Source organism: Dipodomys spectabilis, unplaced genomic scaffold, assembly GCF_019054845.1.
Source record: "Dipodomys spectabilis isolate Male_0828 unplaced genomic scaffold, ASM1905484v1 ptg000113l, whole genome shotgun sequence".
In the NCBI taxonomy this organism is placed as follows: domain Eukaryota; kingdom Metazoa; phylum Chordata; class Mammalia; order Rodentia; family Heteromyidae; genus Dipodomys; species Dipodomys spectabilis.
In genome coordinates, this window is record NW_024870790.1 from 494576 (window position 1) to 512863 (window position 18288).

At 41.5% G+C, this 18288-nt stretch overlaps 2 protein-coding genes across 2 annotated transcripts; both read right to left on the reverse strand.

The window, feature by feature from the left end:
- Positions 1-3491: 3491 nt before the first annotated feature.
- LOC122114915 (protein BEX1-like) lies at positions 3492-4554 on the reverse strand. Its single transcript, XM_042688181.1, has 2 exons — positions 4479-4554; positions 3492-4099 (listed from the first exon to the last, which is right to left on the reverse strand). Exon 2 carries the CDS (start codon positions 4092-4094, stop codon positions 3717-3719), a length of 378 nt encoding a protein of 125 aa, XP_042544115.1. The 5' UTR covers positions 4095-4099; positions 4479-4554; the 3' UTR covers positions 3492-3716.
- Positions 4555-6140: 1586 nt separating this feature from the next.
- Nxf3 (nuclear RNA export factor 3) lies at positions 6141-17816 on the reverse strand. The gene is made up of 19 exons (XM_042688194.1): positions 17653-17816; positions 17269-17422; positions 16459-16542; positions 16250-16354; positions 16053-16127; positions 15867-15936; positions 15638-15729; positions 15181-15290; positions 13532-13568; positions 13138-13206; positions 13004-13059; positions 12762-12869; positions 12585-12643; positions 12349-12464; positions 12213-12255; positions 11643-11715; positions 10709-10876; positions 10295-10355; positions 6141-6249 (listed from the first exon to the last, which is right to left on the reverse strand). The coding sequence occupies exons 1-19, from the start codon at positions 17673-17675 to the stop codon at positions 6211-6213; spliced, it is 1542 nt and encodes a 513-aa protein (XP_042544128.1). The 5' UTR covers positions 17676-17816; the 3' UTR covers positions 6141-6210.
- Positions 17817-18288: the final 472 nt, after the last annotated feature.

Consider the following 18288-nt stretch of genomic DNA (forward strand, 5'->3'; position numbering starts at 1 on the left):
AAAGAAAAATACACCACCCTAAAAACAAGCCATACAGAGTCATTCTAAATCTTTTTCAGGAGGGAAATCATGTTAGATGCAAGAGAATACTGAAAGAGCATATACCATTAAGTAGTAGGTAATCTACTGCACCTTGTTAGTCATCAGCAGGCACAGGAAGGCAGTGCAGGGTCATAGGAGGTGACTGAATGGGGGCACCTGAACTGGGTGTGTGCAGTGTATCATAGTGTACTAGTGGGAGTGGAGTGATGGAGGGAGGTTGTTGAAAATCTGGGAAAGGTGTACAAGTATGGGGTAATGGACAGTGAATGGCATTCTGTCTGAGGGACCCTTCTATATTGTGGACACCCCAATCCACACTGAGGAGGAAAGAGATATATCAGTGAATACCAGGTAGATTTGCAGCCAACAGAAAATGGAACTGCAAACACTGAACAGATCATTCTGTCTTGTGCCAGTCCTGGGGCTTGAACTGAGGGGTGAGCTTTTGTGCTCAAGGATAATGCTCTACCACTTGAGCCTACAGCTTCACTTTTGGATTTTTGGTGGTTTGGGTGATAAGACCCTCACAGACTTTCCTGCCTGCACTGACTGTGAAACACAATCCTCAGATCTCAGCCTCCTGAGTAGCTAGGAATGCAGGTATGAACCACTGGCACCTGGCCCAGACCATTTTGTATTTTTCTCAAACATAATCCTTTTTTTTTTTCACTAAAAAATGATACAAGCATGGTAACAACTGTGATGTCACTTGGTATTCAGAGCCACAATTGCAGCTTTCAGAATCACCCTGGGGGGTTAGCATTAGGAGTGGAGCAATAGATGTTTGAAACTTGAATTCTTGGAGCCAGCAGAATTTTGTGGAAGTCTCCTTTACATGTAGTAATCCTTATGTGTCCATCATTTTTCCAGGCTATTTAAAAATCCATTTTTCCCAAAATATTGGAAACCAGTAAGGCTGCTGTATCAGTCAGCCATATTGAAAATGATAGAGGTAGAAGAGCTGGAAAGACATACTCAAAGAGACAATTTGTTTTTAAAAATATAATTGTGGGGCTAGGAGGGTGGCTCAGTGGTAGAGTGTTTGCCTAGCATGCATGAGGCCCTGGGTTCAATTCCTCAGCACCACATACGCAGAAAAAACCAGAAGTGGTGCAGTGGCCTAAGTGGTAAAACACTCACCTTGAGCTGAAGAGCTCAGGAGCTTAGGGACAATGCCCAGGCCCAGAGTTCTGAAAATAGAATAGAAATTGTGTTTCCAAAATCAGTAGCATATGGGTCTCTTAATTTTATCAGTAATCTTTCTTTTTTTTATAAACACATGCCAACATTTTTCAAATTATGCATCATTTCACTGGTGCAACAGCTCAGTCTCTAAGCATACATTTGGCCAGTCAATAAGAGCTGCATCTCTGTGCATCAGTCATTGTGTCAATGCGTGGGACAGTGATTGGGACTGAACCAATAAACATATTATTCAGCCTATTCATGGGGCAATGCATATGTGACACATATTTCTTGCTTTGGTTAAGTGTTTTCTATTGCAGTGATTCATATATAAAAACCCGGTGTTGGGAGTGAGCTATATATCTTGTCCCTTGCAGTAAGTTATGCAGTGTAGAGCAGCCATTAGGCAAATTAAGATTCCTTTTTGCTCCAATAATTTGAATGTTTATATATTAATGTTGTTTAATATTCATTGTATTCTATTCTCTCAATGATGTTTTTGTTTCAGTTGTTCTATTAATATCTTATGAATTTCAAAACAACAGACCTTATTCTAATGCTTTCTTTTAGTGAGAGATTGAACCCAGGGCCTTGTGCCTGTTAAGCATGTACTCTATCATTCAGCTTCATATGCATCCCTTAAGTGCCTTTAAACATTTATTTCTAAAAATTTATTTCTAGCTTTCTACATCTAAAGACAGTTCTCTGAAAAGTCAGTGCTTTTAGTTGTATGCCCTAAAGCTCAATATTTTCCCATTCTTGTTTAGTTTTCTATATGAACAATTGAAACAACTTGTAAATAACCCTTCTGATTGTCACCTTGAGATTAGTGTAGGCTACAAATGGAGTTCCACGCTAACTTGGGCTACATAGTAAAACCCTGTCTCAAATCCCACTGCCTAACAATTCCCAAGGTTTAGTGATTTTCCTCTAACTATAGGATGAGAAATTAGACTGGGACCTGAATACCATATCTAATGGTAATTTGAAATCCACATATTTGTTTTGTCAAAGGTAGTTTTTAAGAACCTTTATGAACTCACTGAAAATGTCTTGAACTTTATCTGCTAATTTTTCTTTTTTGCACAATTATTGATTTAGGAAAATATGCAGCTTGTTATAAATTAAAAATCATGCAATGTCTCCCAAAATAGTTACTTTTAATTTGTTTTGGCCATCATGAGGCTTGAACTCAGGGCCTGGGTGCTGTCCCTGAGTACTTTTGCTCAAGGCTAGCATCCTTATCACTTTGAGCCACAGCACTACTTCTGGTTTTCTGGTAGTTAATTGGAGATAGAAGTCTCATGGACTTTCCTGCCCAAGCTGGCTTTGAACCATGATTCTCAGACCTCAACCTCCTGAGCATTTAGGATTACAGGTGTGAGCCATAAGTGCCTGGCTCTAACTTTAAATTTTTATGTAGCAAATCTGGAGATTTAATGTTTTCATCCATTGCATTTTAATGCTTTTCTTAACTGAAGTAAAATACTCATCTTTGCAAAAATTTGAACCCAGGCCCTTGTACCTGTTAAGCACAAGTTGTAGTTATTATAGTTCCTATGTGAGAACTAAGATAATAGATATATATTGGTAGCACTTTAGACATTATTATGTACCAGAATCATTAGGGAAACTTGATGAAAATTAAAGTTCTGGAACTTCATTTTGTAGATGCCCCAACTTAATAAAGTTCCCAAGTGACTCTTTCATAGGCAGCAGATTAGCATGCTTTTAGAAACATCAGGGTATTAGTAAATGAACTCAATGTTTTAGGAACTGCAAGCAATCTTTTCTACAGAGTAAAGTTACAGGTTCAAGGTTATTTACTTTGTCTGGAACTGAACTAAGGCAGTAATTGTGAATTCCTGGCTTAGTCACTATTATACTTTTTAGGAAGTGTCTACTTATATCAGACAGTAATCAAGCATGAGAAACACATGCTGTTTGGAATAGATAATCCTGAAGAGAACAGGATGTGTACTGAACTAATGTCACCCATCTTTGGCACTGAAACAACTGAAATTATAAGATATAATATCGTTTGCCCTTTTAAGTTTTTTGTGTATTTTATTTTAAATTATATTTTGTGTTTTGTATTTAAGGTATTTTATACAGACTACAAAATGTCTGACTAATATATTGATTTACAGAAACGAGTCCCTGTATTAATCCTTTTGTATATTTAATTTCACTAGTATTATATAAGAAGTAGGTAAATATAAAATTGTAAATAAAAAACAAGATTGCTTTTTAAAATTGCTTTATTAACTTCACAATATATAATGAGCATCTTTCCATGCAATAGATAAATTCTCCTGCTAACAAAATTCTTACAGACGGGGTCAAAAACACAACATTCAATTAGAAGCTGGTAATAGGAGATCCACAAGGAACATCAAAAGATTTACAAGAGTACATCACAAACATGTAGTTTTAGGAAGCAGGGGTCTCTCGCAATTAACTTGAGGGAACACATCAGGATTCAGGATTTAGGGCATAAGGCAAAACTCATCATGGTGGTCATGGTGGGGGGGGTCGGTGCTAACTGCCCGCAGACTATGGCTCAACTGCTTCTCCCTCAGCTTTTCCATGAGCTGTCTCACCTCCTCCCCAAACCTTTCCATGTTCTCTTCTCTCATCCTTGCCTGGGGCTCTCCAAGCCTATGCATCAGATCCCATCTATAGTGCAGGACGGGCTGCCTAACACGGAATCGCCTGCGATTCCCTCTAGGAACCCCGGCTTCTGAAGGCTGAGCCAAGGGCTCCTTTTTAGTAGCAACTTGCTCCTTTTCTTCCTTGTTTTCATTTTCCTGGTGAGTATTTTCCACATCAAGGTTTTTCGTTGCTTGTTCCTCTTTGGACGCCATTATTCCTAGGAGACAAAAAAAAAAAAAAAAAAAAAAAAGGAAAAGAAAAAAGGGACTAAATTCCTCGCGGTTGTTTCAGCACCAAGGACAGAGGTATTCACACAAGTCACTATTCAGAATGCACTAGTCCTTTTTTTTCCTTCAAAATTTCATTTTCCCACCTGAAAGCCCCTGTGCGCCCTCTAGGGGGCCCCTGATCCTAGCCCCTCCCCCAAACCACCATTTTCCCTGAGGATCCATTTTCAGACCTCCCCAGATACCAAAATGGAGGACAAGGATAGAATGGGAGAGCTGGAATTAAGGGGGTCTCATATTGGGCTTTTATACATTCCTACCCCCCCCCCCACTCCCGCTGCCGCCCCCAGCAATGCCCCTTGCACCAACCTGGGCCTATCCTTGCTGGCTCCTCCTCCCGATTCTGGGAAGGTGCGTTGCTGCGACACTCAGACCTGCAGACAGATGGACCAAGTGAGGAAGCCTGAGCTGCTACTTCCCAGAACCCAGCGCCTTCAGTCCCTTCCTCCCCACACTCTCTCCATCCCCACCCCACCCCCTCCCAGAGGTGCTCCCATTGCTGGGACTAGAGGGTGATTTCCCGTGGCTCTCAGGTGCCCCGCTGCGCCTCCCCCGAAACCCCAACCGCCCTGCATCCCCACTCCAAGGGGGCCCCACTTGTGTTCCCAGAAAGCCAGGGTGTGGAGGAGACGGGCGCCCGCCGCGCTTGTCTGCACCTGCCTCGCTGCGATCCGCAAACGGCTGCGGGCGGCAAGCGGCTGCGGGCCGGGCCTTGGCGCGCGGGCCCCGGGGCCTTACCTGCTCCGCTTTCCCCGGGCCCGATGCCAGCCCGCCGTGCGCTGGGCGGCGGGGAGCTGCTAGCCAGACGCGAGTGACGACTGCACCCAAGGCTGCGTCGCTCTGCAGCTCCGGGTCACGTGAGGGCCGCGCGTCACCGCCGAGCTCGCCCCCCACCTCGGGCGGCCAGTGCGGCAAGAGCCCCCCCCCTCCCCGCCCCCTCCCACCCTCGCCGCCCCAGGCTGACGCACTGCACATCCCCCCCCCTCCACCTCGCCGTGCGTGCTCCCGGGGTGCGCGCACCAGCCGTCACTCATCTGGGGCCTCTCCAATCTGAGGGCACACAAATGGCATCACCGTCTTGCGGTTGGACCTGGCTTTTCTCTGTTACCAGGAAGGATCTGCTCCATCCTCCACCCTCCCTCAACATCTCCCACCCTTGGCCATGGCGTCTTCTGCTTTATTTCTTCTCCATGGCTGTATATGTTTCATAATAATTTTAATGCCATTTTGAAAATCAGCGTGACTTAAAATTTTAAAGAAATTTTCAGAAGAAATAAATCAAAAAGCATTTTCTTGCACCATAAAGAAAATACTGATTTTGAGCACAACACACCATTTGTGTGTGTGTGTGTGTGTGTGTTGAACTCGGGGCCTGGGAGCTGTCCCTGAGCTTTTATGCTCATTGCTAGTTACTCTTTTTTTTTTTTTTTTTGCTCTTTTTTTGATCATTGCTCATTGCTCTACCACTTGTGCCACAATTTCATTTCCACCTTTTGGGTGGTTAATTTGAGTCTCGGGGACTTTCCTGCCTGAGTGGCTTCAAACCTTGATCCTTAGATCTCAACTTCTGCATAGCTAGGATTACAGGAGTGAGCCATAGGCACCTAGCACACACACACCATCATTTTTGGAACATTCTAGATTGTTTGAAATATTTTTTGAAATAAAAAAAAACACAACGAAACTTCTTGGATAATTTTTTTCTGAAATGTAAGTTAAATATTCAGGGAGAATTGGAAATGTCAGATCTTGTCCATTTATACAAATAATATTACTGGTCCTCCCACCATGAGACAAAATGCAAATGATAATAAACGTCTTTTATTCTCTTAGAACAAACATTTCTCAAATGTAGGGAAAATATTTCCTGGCAACTAACATACTTAGTTTTTTCTGAGAATTACTTGGTATTATTATTAATGTTTTTAAAGTCATAAGGAGAAAAGCTGTGAGGTTAGTCTGGATAAGGATGCGGAGCTATACAGATGATCCTGGTGCTGACAAGGTTTCTGGTGCTGGTTTTCCCATATTCCAGAGCCACTCATTTTCTATGTTCAGGCTCTTGACTCTGCTGTTTACTCTAAAAATATTAATGAAGAAATGATCTTATAAATACTTTTGGATCCTTTCCTTTATTTATTCCCCCTAATTCCTATCTAATGAGAGGTGTGCTCCTCTGTTGCAAACCAGACTATCTATACTTCTTGGCTAAGAATCCAAGAAGAATGTACAAGTGTCGTTTGGCCAGGGGAAAGGACTCCCATGCTTGCTCAATTTCTTCTGTTTTTCACAGCCCAAGTGGAATCATATTTGGGATCTTGCTCCTACATTTTATGTGGCTTTGGAGGTGTATTCTGTTTGGCCCCATATTCTTTACCTCCAGATTACTAAGAAAGAGACTAATCTCACTGTGATGTCATTGTATACAAGTCCACACCTGCCTTGATACCCCTTTGTTTATTCACACAACCAAGGAATATTTCCCACTGATCAATCTGGGGAACCATGGTGTTCTCAACTCAGAAATCTGTAGAAATCCTTAAATGTTACTCAAAAAAGATATGTTTGAAGGCAGCGGTGGTGTATTTACATTTTTGGTAGGGAGAGCGGCCATAATCTCAGCAGATTTTTCAAAAGATGCTGAGATTTTTGCCTCCTCAAAAAGATTTAACGTTCTTATCCTCATTGCACCCCCCCCCACTTTCCAACCTGTACTTGTTTTCCTTTCTTTTCCATATTTCAACCTCAGAAACTACCCAATGGTCAGCATAGAAACAGTCATTCATCTTTAAATCCTCTGTTTTCCCTCTCATATTCCTTTCATAAACAATTATGGTTAAGTTGCTTCTATAATTTGAACTTGAATTGCCTCTCAAATGTCTATATATTAAAGGCTTGGTCACCAGTGTGACCATATTGGCAGGTTGTAAAACCCTAAAAGATGGGCCTTTATAGGAAAGTTTCATGTATAGGAGTTATGCCCTTGAAAGGAATTATATAGTACTCTGGTCCTTCCTCTTTACCTCTTTTGCTTCCTGCACATGAAGTAAGCACAATTGCCCTGTCACACCTCTTGACATGATATGTTGTGCCCCTCACAAAGTTATAAAAAGCATAGGTCCACTCAAACATTAACTAGAATCTGCAAAATTGGGAGACTAAATAAAGTGTATCTTCATAACTTTGTTATCTTATGTATTTGTTATAGGGGCAGACAGCTGACTGAAAGTTTCAAATTATTTCTTTTTTTGGGGGGGTCCAGTCATGGGGCCTGAACTCTGGGCCTGGGCGCTGTCCCTCAGCTCTTCAGCTCAAGGCTAGCGCTCTACCACTTGAGCCACAGCGCCACTTCCGGCTTTTTCCTTATGTGGTGCTGAGGAATCGAACCGAGGGCTTCAGGCATGCAAGGCAAGCACTCTACCACTGAGCCATCTTCCCAGCCCCTCAAATTATTTCTTTTTAAATTATTTCTTAAGAATTTTGAAGATATAATTCAGATGTACCAAAATCCATCTACTAAAATGGATAATTGATTTTTGGAATGTCCATAGATATGTGCAATCTTCACTACAGTCAATTTCACAAGTTTCTTCATCTTAAAACTAGCTTTCATACAGTAATTTTCATGAAATACTTTTCATATAAACCGTGAATGAAAAAATAGAATTTGAGATAAAATACTGAAAGACATAACAGGGAAAAAGTCTAGATTTTTTTGATCATGATGATGTTTTAAACAGAACAGCAAAGGCTTAATCCATGAGAAAAGGAATTGATAAACAGGACTTCATTAAAATTCACATTTTCTCTTCTTGAAAGACACTGTCAAGAGAATGAAAACATAAGCCACAGAATAGGAAAATATTTGAGAAAAAAGCATATATAATAAAGGACAACTATTCAAAATATTTGAAGAACTCTTAAGCCACATTAAATTAACAAAAAGAAAACAACCACATTAAAAAATGTAAAAGATCTAAAGAAGTATTTCACCAAAGATGATGTACAGAGGGCAAATAAACATGACAGATGCTCCTCACAACAAGTGAACAGGAAAATACAAATTAAAACTGAGATACCACTGCACATCTATTAGAAAGGCCAAAATCTAGAACACTGATAGCACTGAATGCTGGAAGGATGTAGCGTAAATTCAAGACTGCACTCTCTCATAAGAATCCAGAAATAGAGAGGAGATTATCCAGGAAGGACTTAAGGAATAACCTCTTTTGGAATGTCATGAAGCTCCTTGACAGGCATTAGAATAGCGGAAGAATTTTGAAAATAATTTTATACTATCAAAAGCACTGCCAGTCTGGCCTGTAGAAGACAAAAGAAAGACAAAAGGAAAGACAGTTATCAGACTTCTGCGACTGTACAAGCATCAAATAGGATAATGGAGCTACTTGGCTGCTAACATATGCCATATTTGAGAAATATGAAGAATAGGCTGCCAGCAGTGGCTCATACCCTTCAACCTTCCTACTGAAAAAAAAGAGAGACTTGGAAAATTGTGGTTTGAGACAAGCATGGGCAAAAAGTTCACAAGATATGGTGACACATGCTTGACAAGTATGGTGGCATATGCTTGTCATCCTGTTTATGATAGAATGATCATAGGGTAGGCCAGTCTGTACAAAGAGTGAGACCTTATCTCAAAAATAATCAGAGCAACAAGGGCTGGAGGTATGGCTCAAGCAATAGAATGTCTGTCTTGCAAGTATATGACCTCTGGGTTCAAAACCCCATACAAATACAAAGAAGAATGACTCCTACTTCAGAGCCACAGATACAGAGGTAAAGCTGGAGAAGGCCACCTATATGAGCACAGAATCTTATGAAACCAATGTGGATTCTATTAGTAATGGGTATTTGAAAGGGAGAGGAAAAAAGAAAACACAGGTCATGTGAAAATGCAGGCAGAAATACAAGTTATGCTGCCAAAAGCTATAAAATAATTATTAGGAACAACCAGGAACTGGAAGATGCAAGGATTTTCCTCTAGAGTCTTTAAAAGAAATGTAGCCCTGATAGCACTTTAAGTTTGGATTTCTAATTTCCAGAATCATGAGAAAACAAATTCTCACAGCCTTAAGCCATCTAGGTTATGGTACTTTATTATGGCAACTTTAGGAAGCCAAAACATCAATATAGAGATGCATGCTTGTACATATACAGAATTCAGTGCATATTTCTAAAAATAAGTATCATTAGCTTCCTATTCTAAATTAGTAACTCAACATTTGCAGTTATGATTTGGAGTATTTAAGAGTTTGACAGACCTTTATAGATTTCTTTGACATTAATATTGTTCCAAAGGTTGTATGTTTTCCCCTTCTCTACAGATTTCTTTATATATCAAGGATATTAACAGTATGTCAATCATATGTGGGAGCATTTTTTCTCCCCAGGTCTTCATATATCTTTTAGTACATTTTCTCACAAAAGAACTTTTTAACTTGGAATAATTTGGGTGGCTCAGAATCTAAAATTATTCTCTGCATAAAAATATTTGAAAAAAATATTTGGCTAATGCACTGAGGACATGTTTAACAAGGGTAGAGAACAACCTCAACCTAGGAAGTGATAAAGCCCTTTGGCACAGCTCTGGCCTAAATATGGGTCCAAGACATGAGTCTATACTCCACTCCTTCCCAAAGGTTACTCACTGAGTATCCTTTTCCTCTTCTCAAGGACAGGGATCATAATACCTGCCTCAAACAGACTTTTCAAAGATTTACTGTAGTAAGCACCATTACTCTCTGTCAAACAAGGCAGAGGGGGGTATCCTGGGAACAAATCCACAGAACAACTTGCCTTTTGGATGGATGAGAGTCAACACTACATAGCTGCACCCAGACTTCCCAATTCAATAACAGCAAAACACTCATACTTGAACAAAAATACAACAAAGGTAATGAGGGTGAAGATGGTAACACCCAAGGGTTTCCTCTCAGAGTGTCACACTCAGGATTGTGTACCATTCTATGTGAAGGTCTCTCAGATCTTTCCATTTTTCTGGAGAAGCAAAGAAGGTAATTGGGAGATCAGCAGAGCAAAGAACCCTGGCCTCATGCCCAGACCACCTGGCCTTGTCTCACTTTATCTGGATTCTAAAAGCTTACCTTAGGATGTGGCAGAGCTTGTACAACTCTACTGTAGTCTAAGTAGTTGGTCTGACAGTCCCTAGGGTAGAGAAAGGACAGGAGACATTCATTAGTATCCAAGAGGAGATATGCTGACAGCACAATGACATTTCTTATTCTTTGTGACAGAAACATGCCTCTATGTATGCTCCAAGGTATACATCAGAATGACTCCAGCATCACAGTATGTCATGAGAAAAATGTCCTGAAAATCCAAAAGCCTTCCAATAAAGAAACAGGGCCCATGGAATTTGGAGAAAAGACATACACTGTTTAAAATAAGTAGATATCTATACACAAAGAAGAAAATGTTTCAATTACCTAGTAGCTACCTTAATTTACTCCCCTGATTGTTCTAGCTCATACCTAACCAACTTGTACACCAACACTTACTTCTCAGACCACTTCATCCTAGACTTGGTGAAGAATGCCTGCATCATTTGCTGCTCCTGGGAAATCGCCATCTCAGAGCCTGAGGGCAATAGCATGGGAATGGAGCAAGCATTTTCCATCTCTTGGGGCCTGGCACTCAAAAATAGCTTGTCATTGACGATGCATAAGCTGAAGGGAAAAATGAGATCTAGAATAGCTGGACAAAAAGACAACCTGCTACCCCAAAGCTATCATTGCTCAGCAGCTAAATTCCTTTTATCCCCTACTTTGTTCAACTTTCCTGGTTGGTATCCTTTGATACTTCCCACAGAGCCCATCTTTGGAGTCTGAGTACATAACTCACTAAATTTATAGGGTTAAGTATAACCCAGGAATGGGTTTACATTCCCATTTTCCCTTTACAACAGCTCAAGGGAGTAAGCAGTATAATCACTATTTCAGAGGAAGAAAGTGATAGGTCATATTACTTGGCATACAGCAAATAAGTAAATCACAGTGAAAGTGTTACATCAGGACTTTAGAGCCCACACTGTGTGTGTGTGCGTGTGTGTGTGTGTGTGTGTGTGCGGGCGTGCACGCACGCGTGCGCATGCACACATACACACCTATACTGGGGCTTGATTCTGGGCCTTGTGTTCTCACTCAGAGTTTTCACTCACTGCTGACATTCTACCACTTGAACCACCCCTCTAGTTTGGGGTTTTTGCTGGTGAATTGAAGATAAGGTGGATTTGTCTGCCCAGGGGCTTCTCAGATCTTGTCTCCTGAATAAGCTGCAATTATAGATGTGAACAATCAGCACCTAGTCAGAGTCCATGCTCTTAACCACTTGGGTAGATTGTGGGTTTAAAAAAATACCTCAGGGACTCACTATTGCATATCAACACTGTCTCCAAGCTTGGATGGATACACCTACCCACAACACAGTACTTACCTTGAACTGCTGCTATGGGTAGTGATGAAGGTCCGAGTGAAGACATGAACACATCCCTGAGAATTTCCTTCCACTTCAATGACAACAAACAACAATACCCCTTTAGAGTTTCATATGTTTCACATGTTCATACAGTGTTTCCCAGTAAAAAGTCTTACACTAAAGGGAGCAACACCTAACAGTTACCACTGTTAACTTGGATTCAGGATGGCAGGGGAAATTGGGGAAAAACACTAAGAATAACTCACTCACACTGATAGGTCCCCTATCAAAAATTGAGACTTGTGAAAATCATTTCAAATGTACTGCATCCCTGTTATTTTCATTTCCAGGTTTTTTCAAATGAAGGAAGAGATTAAGTGGTCCCAAATCACCTAACTAACACAAGAACCATCAAAATCTTACAGTCTGTATCCCCAGTACTTGAGCTCTGGTTTAGACAAGATCAAGATGCTTGTAAGCAGGATATAAGAAGAGAAAAGCAAGGAAAGAATGGGAAGGGTTCTACAGCTGGTTTCCCAGGAAGGTGGGCAGGAGGGAATCTGGAAAGGGGATTTTATATACACTCACCTTCCTTGAACAGGCCACTGACAGAGAAGCAGAGCATCTTTTCCTAAAAGGGCAGAACACAGGAGCTCAGGATTCTGCTTAACTTCCTACTCAACTCCAGCTCTCTGGGACTGTCAGAAAGGAAACATGTGCTCACCGTCTGGAACCAAGTATCCACCACAAATGAATTGAGATCATGTTGGGTTTTGGGCAACACTTTGAGAGAGTTTACAATGTCACATTTCCTGTGCTTTAGCAGCTGCCTCTGCACATCTGTTGGAAACCAGAGAAACAAAAATGGAGGAGGCTACCACCACACCTGGCCCTTGTCTCCTCCTCCTCCTGTCTAATTCATACTTTCTCTCTGCCCAGTATTCTCTATCGCATACTTACATGGATCCTTGAGATTCTTCATATTCCTGCTGTACTTCAAATAGTCACAGAGATTGCTTCTAGGAGAGAAAGCAGCATGTGGTAATAGTCCAGCCAGTGTCTGGACTGCACACAGTATGAGTCTGCTGGGAGGCAAGGGAGTCTCACACTGCCTCCAGTCTGAGCAGTGATACTCACGGAGCTTGTTCCTTGAAGTTGTGGGTAATGGTTAGGGAGAAACAGGCCTCTTCATGGTAAACATCAAGAAGACCCTGTCGATCTCCATAGTCATAGATCGTGTAGTATCTGTGGGAAGGTAATAGGGTATATCTATGATCTGAGCCTCAAATGAGACAGTTTTACCAAGCAGACCTGTGACTGTGAGGTCTTACCTGTCTTGTCCCATCCCTCCCATTACTCAGAGTTCCGGGGATACATACTGTTGCAGAAATTGTAGGATCAGATCCTTTAGCATTTCAGATCCAAAGTAACTTCCCTAAAATAAAAAAGTGTTCAGGATATTGTTATCCTTTCTTTATGCATAACTAAAAATCTTATGCAATCCTCTCTTTACCTTGCAAGTTGGTAACTTCTTGTGAGTTTCAGTGTTAAAGACAGGTGGTCTAGATGATGCCTGGCCATCCTGGAGAACACAAGAGGAAGTCACCAGTGCAAACCAGGTAGGTAATATTGGAAGATCAGGGAAAGGGATGGACTCAGGAATGGGAAAGGTCAGAAATTAGGTCTAATAGAACAACAGTTGGGATCATAGCCAGATATCCTGGTGTGTAGAAAGGCCAAATACTCTCTGTCAAGTTCCCACATGACCCTGTATCGTCTCCCATCCCTTTGAAGTTGAAGGGCTAGATCCAAAAGTTTAACTTGAGCAATACCTAAGGGGGTTGAGAATAGGTTGTGGGCAGCTTTATTTTCAATTAGAGATGTCAATGGTGAAAGACTGTACCTACCAGGCATAATAACTTGGGAAACAATTCCAGGATGGAGCTGCCAAAAATTCAAGACCACCTATAAAAATCATGCAATGTATATATATGCACAAACATTACCCGGTACCCCATTCATATGTAGGTATATTATCATATCTAGGTAATATGTAAATTCTTAACATTTTTTCCTTGAACTCTGGGTCTGAGCACGGTCCTTCAGCTCTTCATCTCAAGTCTAGCACTCTACCACTTGAGCCACAGCACCACTTCTGGCTTTTTAGTGGTTTACTAGAGATAAGAGTCTCACAGCCTTTCCTGCCTGGGCTGGCTTTGAACCATGATCCTCAGATTTCAGCCTCCTGAGTAGGTAGCATTACAGGCGTGAGCCACTGGGACCTGGAAAATTCTTAATATTTTTATGCCTCAGTTGAAAATACAGAAACTTAAGAGGAAAAGAAGTTGAAACTGTGGAACTGACCTTGAGGGAGAATTGTCTCCCTCTTGCTCTCTTCTCTCATCTTCTCCCTGGGTATCCCTTATGTTAACTGCCCAACAGGACCACAAGAAATACAGTGGGAGCCCAAGCTTGAGGGCTTTCTTCTCCATTTTCTTCCCTTTTCCTCTTCTGAGCTCTCATACAAGTCTCAGAAGGGAACAGTATATGATGTGGGAGCCCAGAGGTCTGCCCCCTCGTTGGACACTCAACATCATGCACAACATGGCCTGCCCAGACCAGGTGAGTGAGGGCTCAGGAGGTAGCGGGGAGGAGATATAGGGCATGGAACAGAAAGAGAGGAAACATAGAAGGTGCAATGGGACAGAGTACAACAGGCTGACTACAAAGGAAAAAGAAAAAAGAAAATCAAAAAGATAGAGAAGACATTCATTCGGCCCTGGTTCTTGGTGTGAAGGGAGAAGAAAAAGAGAATGATTTCCCTGCTACAGCCATCTCTTTTACTTGCCTCTGGTAGACCCTGTTGCCCTAGGCAGATCTTCCAATATGAACCTGCTGAATGCAGGCTGAATATGGCATGGGAAATGAACCTCCCTCAGGGCAGCAGTAATTCCCTAGAGCCAGCTCATCATGAGATGGACAATCTTTGGACCATCTTATAGTCTTGAATTCTCTCTCACACACCCATGCTTGTGAGTCTATGCCTCGCCCATGAACCATACTTGTTTGTTCTGCAGGAGCAAGTAGGATGATGTGACATGGAGTGGGGGGTGGGTGGACAACGATCCTGAAAGGCCTGCCCTTCTGTTCTCAAGATCCTCTGCCTTCCACTCCTGCTTCAGGAAGCTGCCTGCTTGCCCACTTCTGGATCCTTGATCAAGGAAGCAGGGTGCTCCCCAAGGAAGACATAGCTCCCAACGATGGCCCAAAGGAACAGATTTCACCATGGCAGCCACTTTTGTGGCTGAGGACCTCCGTCCTCACCATGGGGCAGCACAAGCCTCCATGCTGGCCTGGGACAGGCAAGGGACCTGTCAGGATAGGGATGGAAGGCTAGCTACATGTGGTCGAAGCATGGGGGGGAGAGACCAGAGTTGAGGACCCAGACAGGAAAGGGGACTGGGCTTGTGGTCACAAATGACCATGGCAACCTCCTGCAGAAAGGCATGCCAGGGGCAGACTAGGCTCCAAAAGAATAATAGCGAGTGCAACTGACTTCATGCTGGTGGAATTATCCGGGAAGGTGGTGCAGAAAGAGTCTGATTCTGCATGCATCTCTTCTGGTGTTTGGCCTTTCCCCTTCTCAATCTCTACTGAAGTCTCCATCTGAAATTATGAGGGGGAAACATATGAACTGAAAAAAATCAAGGCAGGATGACCCTGAACTTCTAACCCTCCCCCTTGCCCCAAAGTCCAGGTCTCTACCTCTTGTCATCATCTAATAAGCCCTTCCCCTTTCCTTTCAAACAACAATCTGAAAATTGATTTTGATACTGGAGGACATTGGCATAGCAACAAGCAGTCCAACCAGCTGGCTTTTGTGGCACAAGTTCAAGGACAAAATCTATAATGAGGGAAGAATTAGAGTGAGGAATCCAAAATGAGATTAATAAGACCAAGTTGAACTTTTGCAACCTTCATCATTCATACCAGAATCTGGATGAAAGTCTCACCTTGGATATGTTCTCTTCATGAGTAGTTAAGGTAGTAGTCACATACTTTCCAGGATTCAGTGATATCATTTTTGTATTATAAGTTGCCATGTCTTCAGGAAGCAAGAGAGAATCAGAAGGCTGATATAGTGCTAGCATCAACCCCTCCCCAAATTACAGTCATTAAATCTCCATCCCAGACAGATCTTTCTGCCTTCGTTTTCCTTAGAATTACTACTGTCAATCATACCTCGGTTAAATGAGTTACTGTAGATGTTAAGATCTTGCTGGGACACATCATATCCTTTGTTCATTCTTGGCTGCAGGATTAGTTCTCTGATTATTCGAGGCTGAAGTGGTAAAGGTGGCAATAGAAGGGGGTATAGATGGGTCTGGTTGTAGGTGCTAGCTTATCTGGAGTCTAAATTACATTTACCTGTTCCATCTTTTCTGACTTTACCTCCTTCTGCAGAGAGTGAGGTACATCAGAGGCGCTGATAAAGATTGAGATCTGCAGACAGCATAAGGGGCTGAGTCAGCACCAACATCTCTGACCCCCAAGATTATATAAGATCTTGCTCCTGGTTTGCCCACTTTCTCTTAACTAGACCAGGTTATGACATTGACACACACCCTTTCATTATTGTTGTCCAAAAGCTTGTCACTGATCTTCTTCAGTTCAAAGGCAGTGCTGGCATTATTGACAAAGAACTGGGCTTGCATTTTCTCATAGCGAAACTAGATATAAGGGTGAAAGAAATAGAATGTGAGGCTAGAACCATTTCTCATCTATCCCTTCTACTGTCTTGATTCTTCTCATCCTCCTTACTATCCTCTCTTACCTCGACTGGAGTGAAAGGGACACTGCATTGGCTCTGAATCAAATTTAGCAGCCACTCCTCATCATATTTTATGCCAAATGGAATCTAGGAGCAAATAAAAGGTTGAGAGAAGAGACTGACATAATGGAATTTAAAGGTAAGCTCAAGCATCTTTTTTTTGGACTTTTTTTTTTGGTCAAGCATTACAATTTAAATTTCTAAAACTAGGACACATTCCAATGCAGTATTTCTAGCTTTTACACTAGACATAGATTTTCTAGTTACCTTTTCTCTTGACTGAAATTATTTTCTTCAAATAATCAATTTCAAATATTTAACATGAGCTATAAACTTCCATTTATTAGTTTCCAAAGATCTTAAGCTTCTATTATAAAAGACCCACACTGCCCCCTTTCCTGGAACTTTTGTATTTCCCAGGTTGGCTTTGAATTTATGATCCTCCTGCCTCTGCCTCCAAAGTTCTGGGATTATAGAAAGGCAATCACTATAACCAGCTGACAGGGACTCCAGAGACTCAACTCTAACAAGTCAGACTTAAGAAAAACTGAAGTATCCAGTATGGAGTTACTCCATTTTCTTATAATTAATTTCTTTAAATACACAATCTCTTCTATTCTTCATGCAGTTGGCTTGCTCCCTCTATATTGCCCCTCTGAATTTGCTCTTACACAATCTAAGATATTAACTACTGGAAAAAGAACACATTATCAACTTTCCATACCCAGAAAAGCTCTGGCATTTCTACATCAGCCCAGTACAATTCGGTTTTCTTACAACTGGATATTAGATCTATTTTGTTAGGACACTCACTGTGACCTTAAACCAGCTCTCAAAGTTCACATCCTGTTCTGTCTTCTGAATTCTTCTCTCTGGAGGGTTTTGGCCTTCCACCATGTTAATTTGGGTTTGGTTTTGTTTGTTTGAATAGATTCTCTGACGATAGGATGGGATGGCATAAGGAATGCTGTGAGAAAAATAGAGAAAGTGAAGTAATCTCTATATACTCAGAAATTCTCCTATTTGTGTTTTTTGTCCCACTGGAACCAGGGCCACAAAATGTTTGTTCAGTCATTAATCTCATCCTATTATCTTCACTCTCAGGTTAGGAAAAAGAGTAACATATTTAACTAGCAGGTTAAATTCCTAAGTATTTCACTGACTAGTACATTCCAGCCATGCTGACTGGTCACTTACTATCTTCTTCCACGGGCTTCCATGTGGGCAATACTTGTTGGATCTCTGTCTTGCTGTTGCAGGAATAGAGTATGCAGGCCAGTAGTGACTTTTTCAGAGCAACTGGGAAGTCTCCTTTGAAAATGCGAGCATTTTTCTCTTTTTTGACTGTATTTAGTTTTGGAATTGTGCCCTTAAATTGAGAAACAACATTAATGTGGAATAACAGAAAAAGTCCTGGGCAAATATAACCACTAATGAAGAAGAGATATCACTGCTTGGTAACTGAGAAAGAAATCTATGATAGTGCCAAAAAGGTTGAGAGGACTTCTCTGCAGTTCCACTTCCTGGGAGATGGGAAGATGGGAGATAGGAAGCATTCATACCCAAGAAAAAAAATAAGCACAGTGCGATTAAGGATCTGATCTGATGTTAGCACCTGCTTTGCCATTTTCATGCTAGATGACCTGAGACATGTGATTTACCATTTCTAAACCTCACCTCCCTCCCCTGAGGGGTAATAAAAGTTCACCTTGAAATTTTGCTGTTATGGTTCAAGGATCAAAGACAATGCCTTCTTTCCCTTCCTGAATGAAGAACTAGACAAATGAAAAGTAAAGCTGAAAAATATACAGTATATAACTTAAATGCATAAAA

What these genes read in the sequence shown, in the direction of transcription:
- LOC122114915 (XM_042688181.1), bottom strand. Translation starts at nt 4,094, where the DNA reads ATGGCGTCCAAAGAGGAACAAGCAACGAAAAACCTTGATGTGGAAAAT.
- Nxf3 (XM_042688194.1), bottom strand. Translation starts at nt 17,675, where the DNA reads ATGGAAGCCCGTGGAAGAAGATA. An exon ending in TTCCCAAGTTATTATGCCTG is followed by an intron (nt 13,207 to 13,531) that starts GTAGGTACAGTC and finishes TGTGTTCTCCAG; the next exon opens with GATGGCCAGGCATCATCTAG. An exon ending in AACTTCAAGGAACAAGCTCC is followed by an intron (nt 12,644 to 12,761) that starts GTGAGTATCACT and finishes TTTCTCTCCTAG; the next exon opens with AAGCAATCTCTGTGACTATT.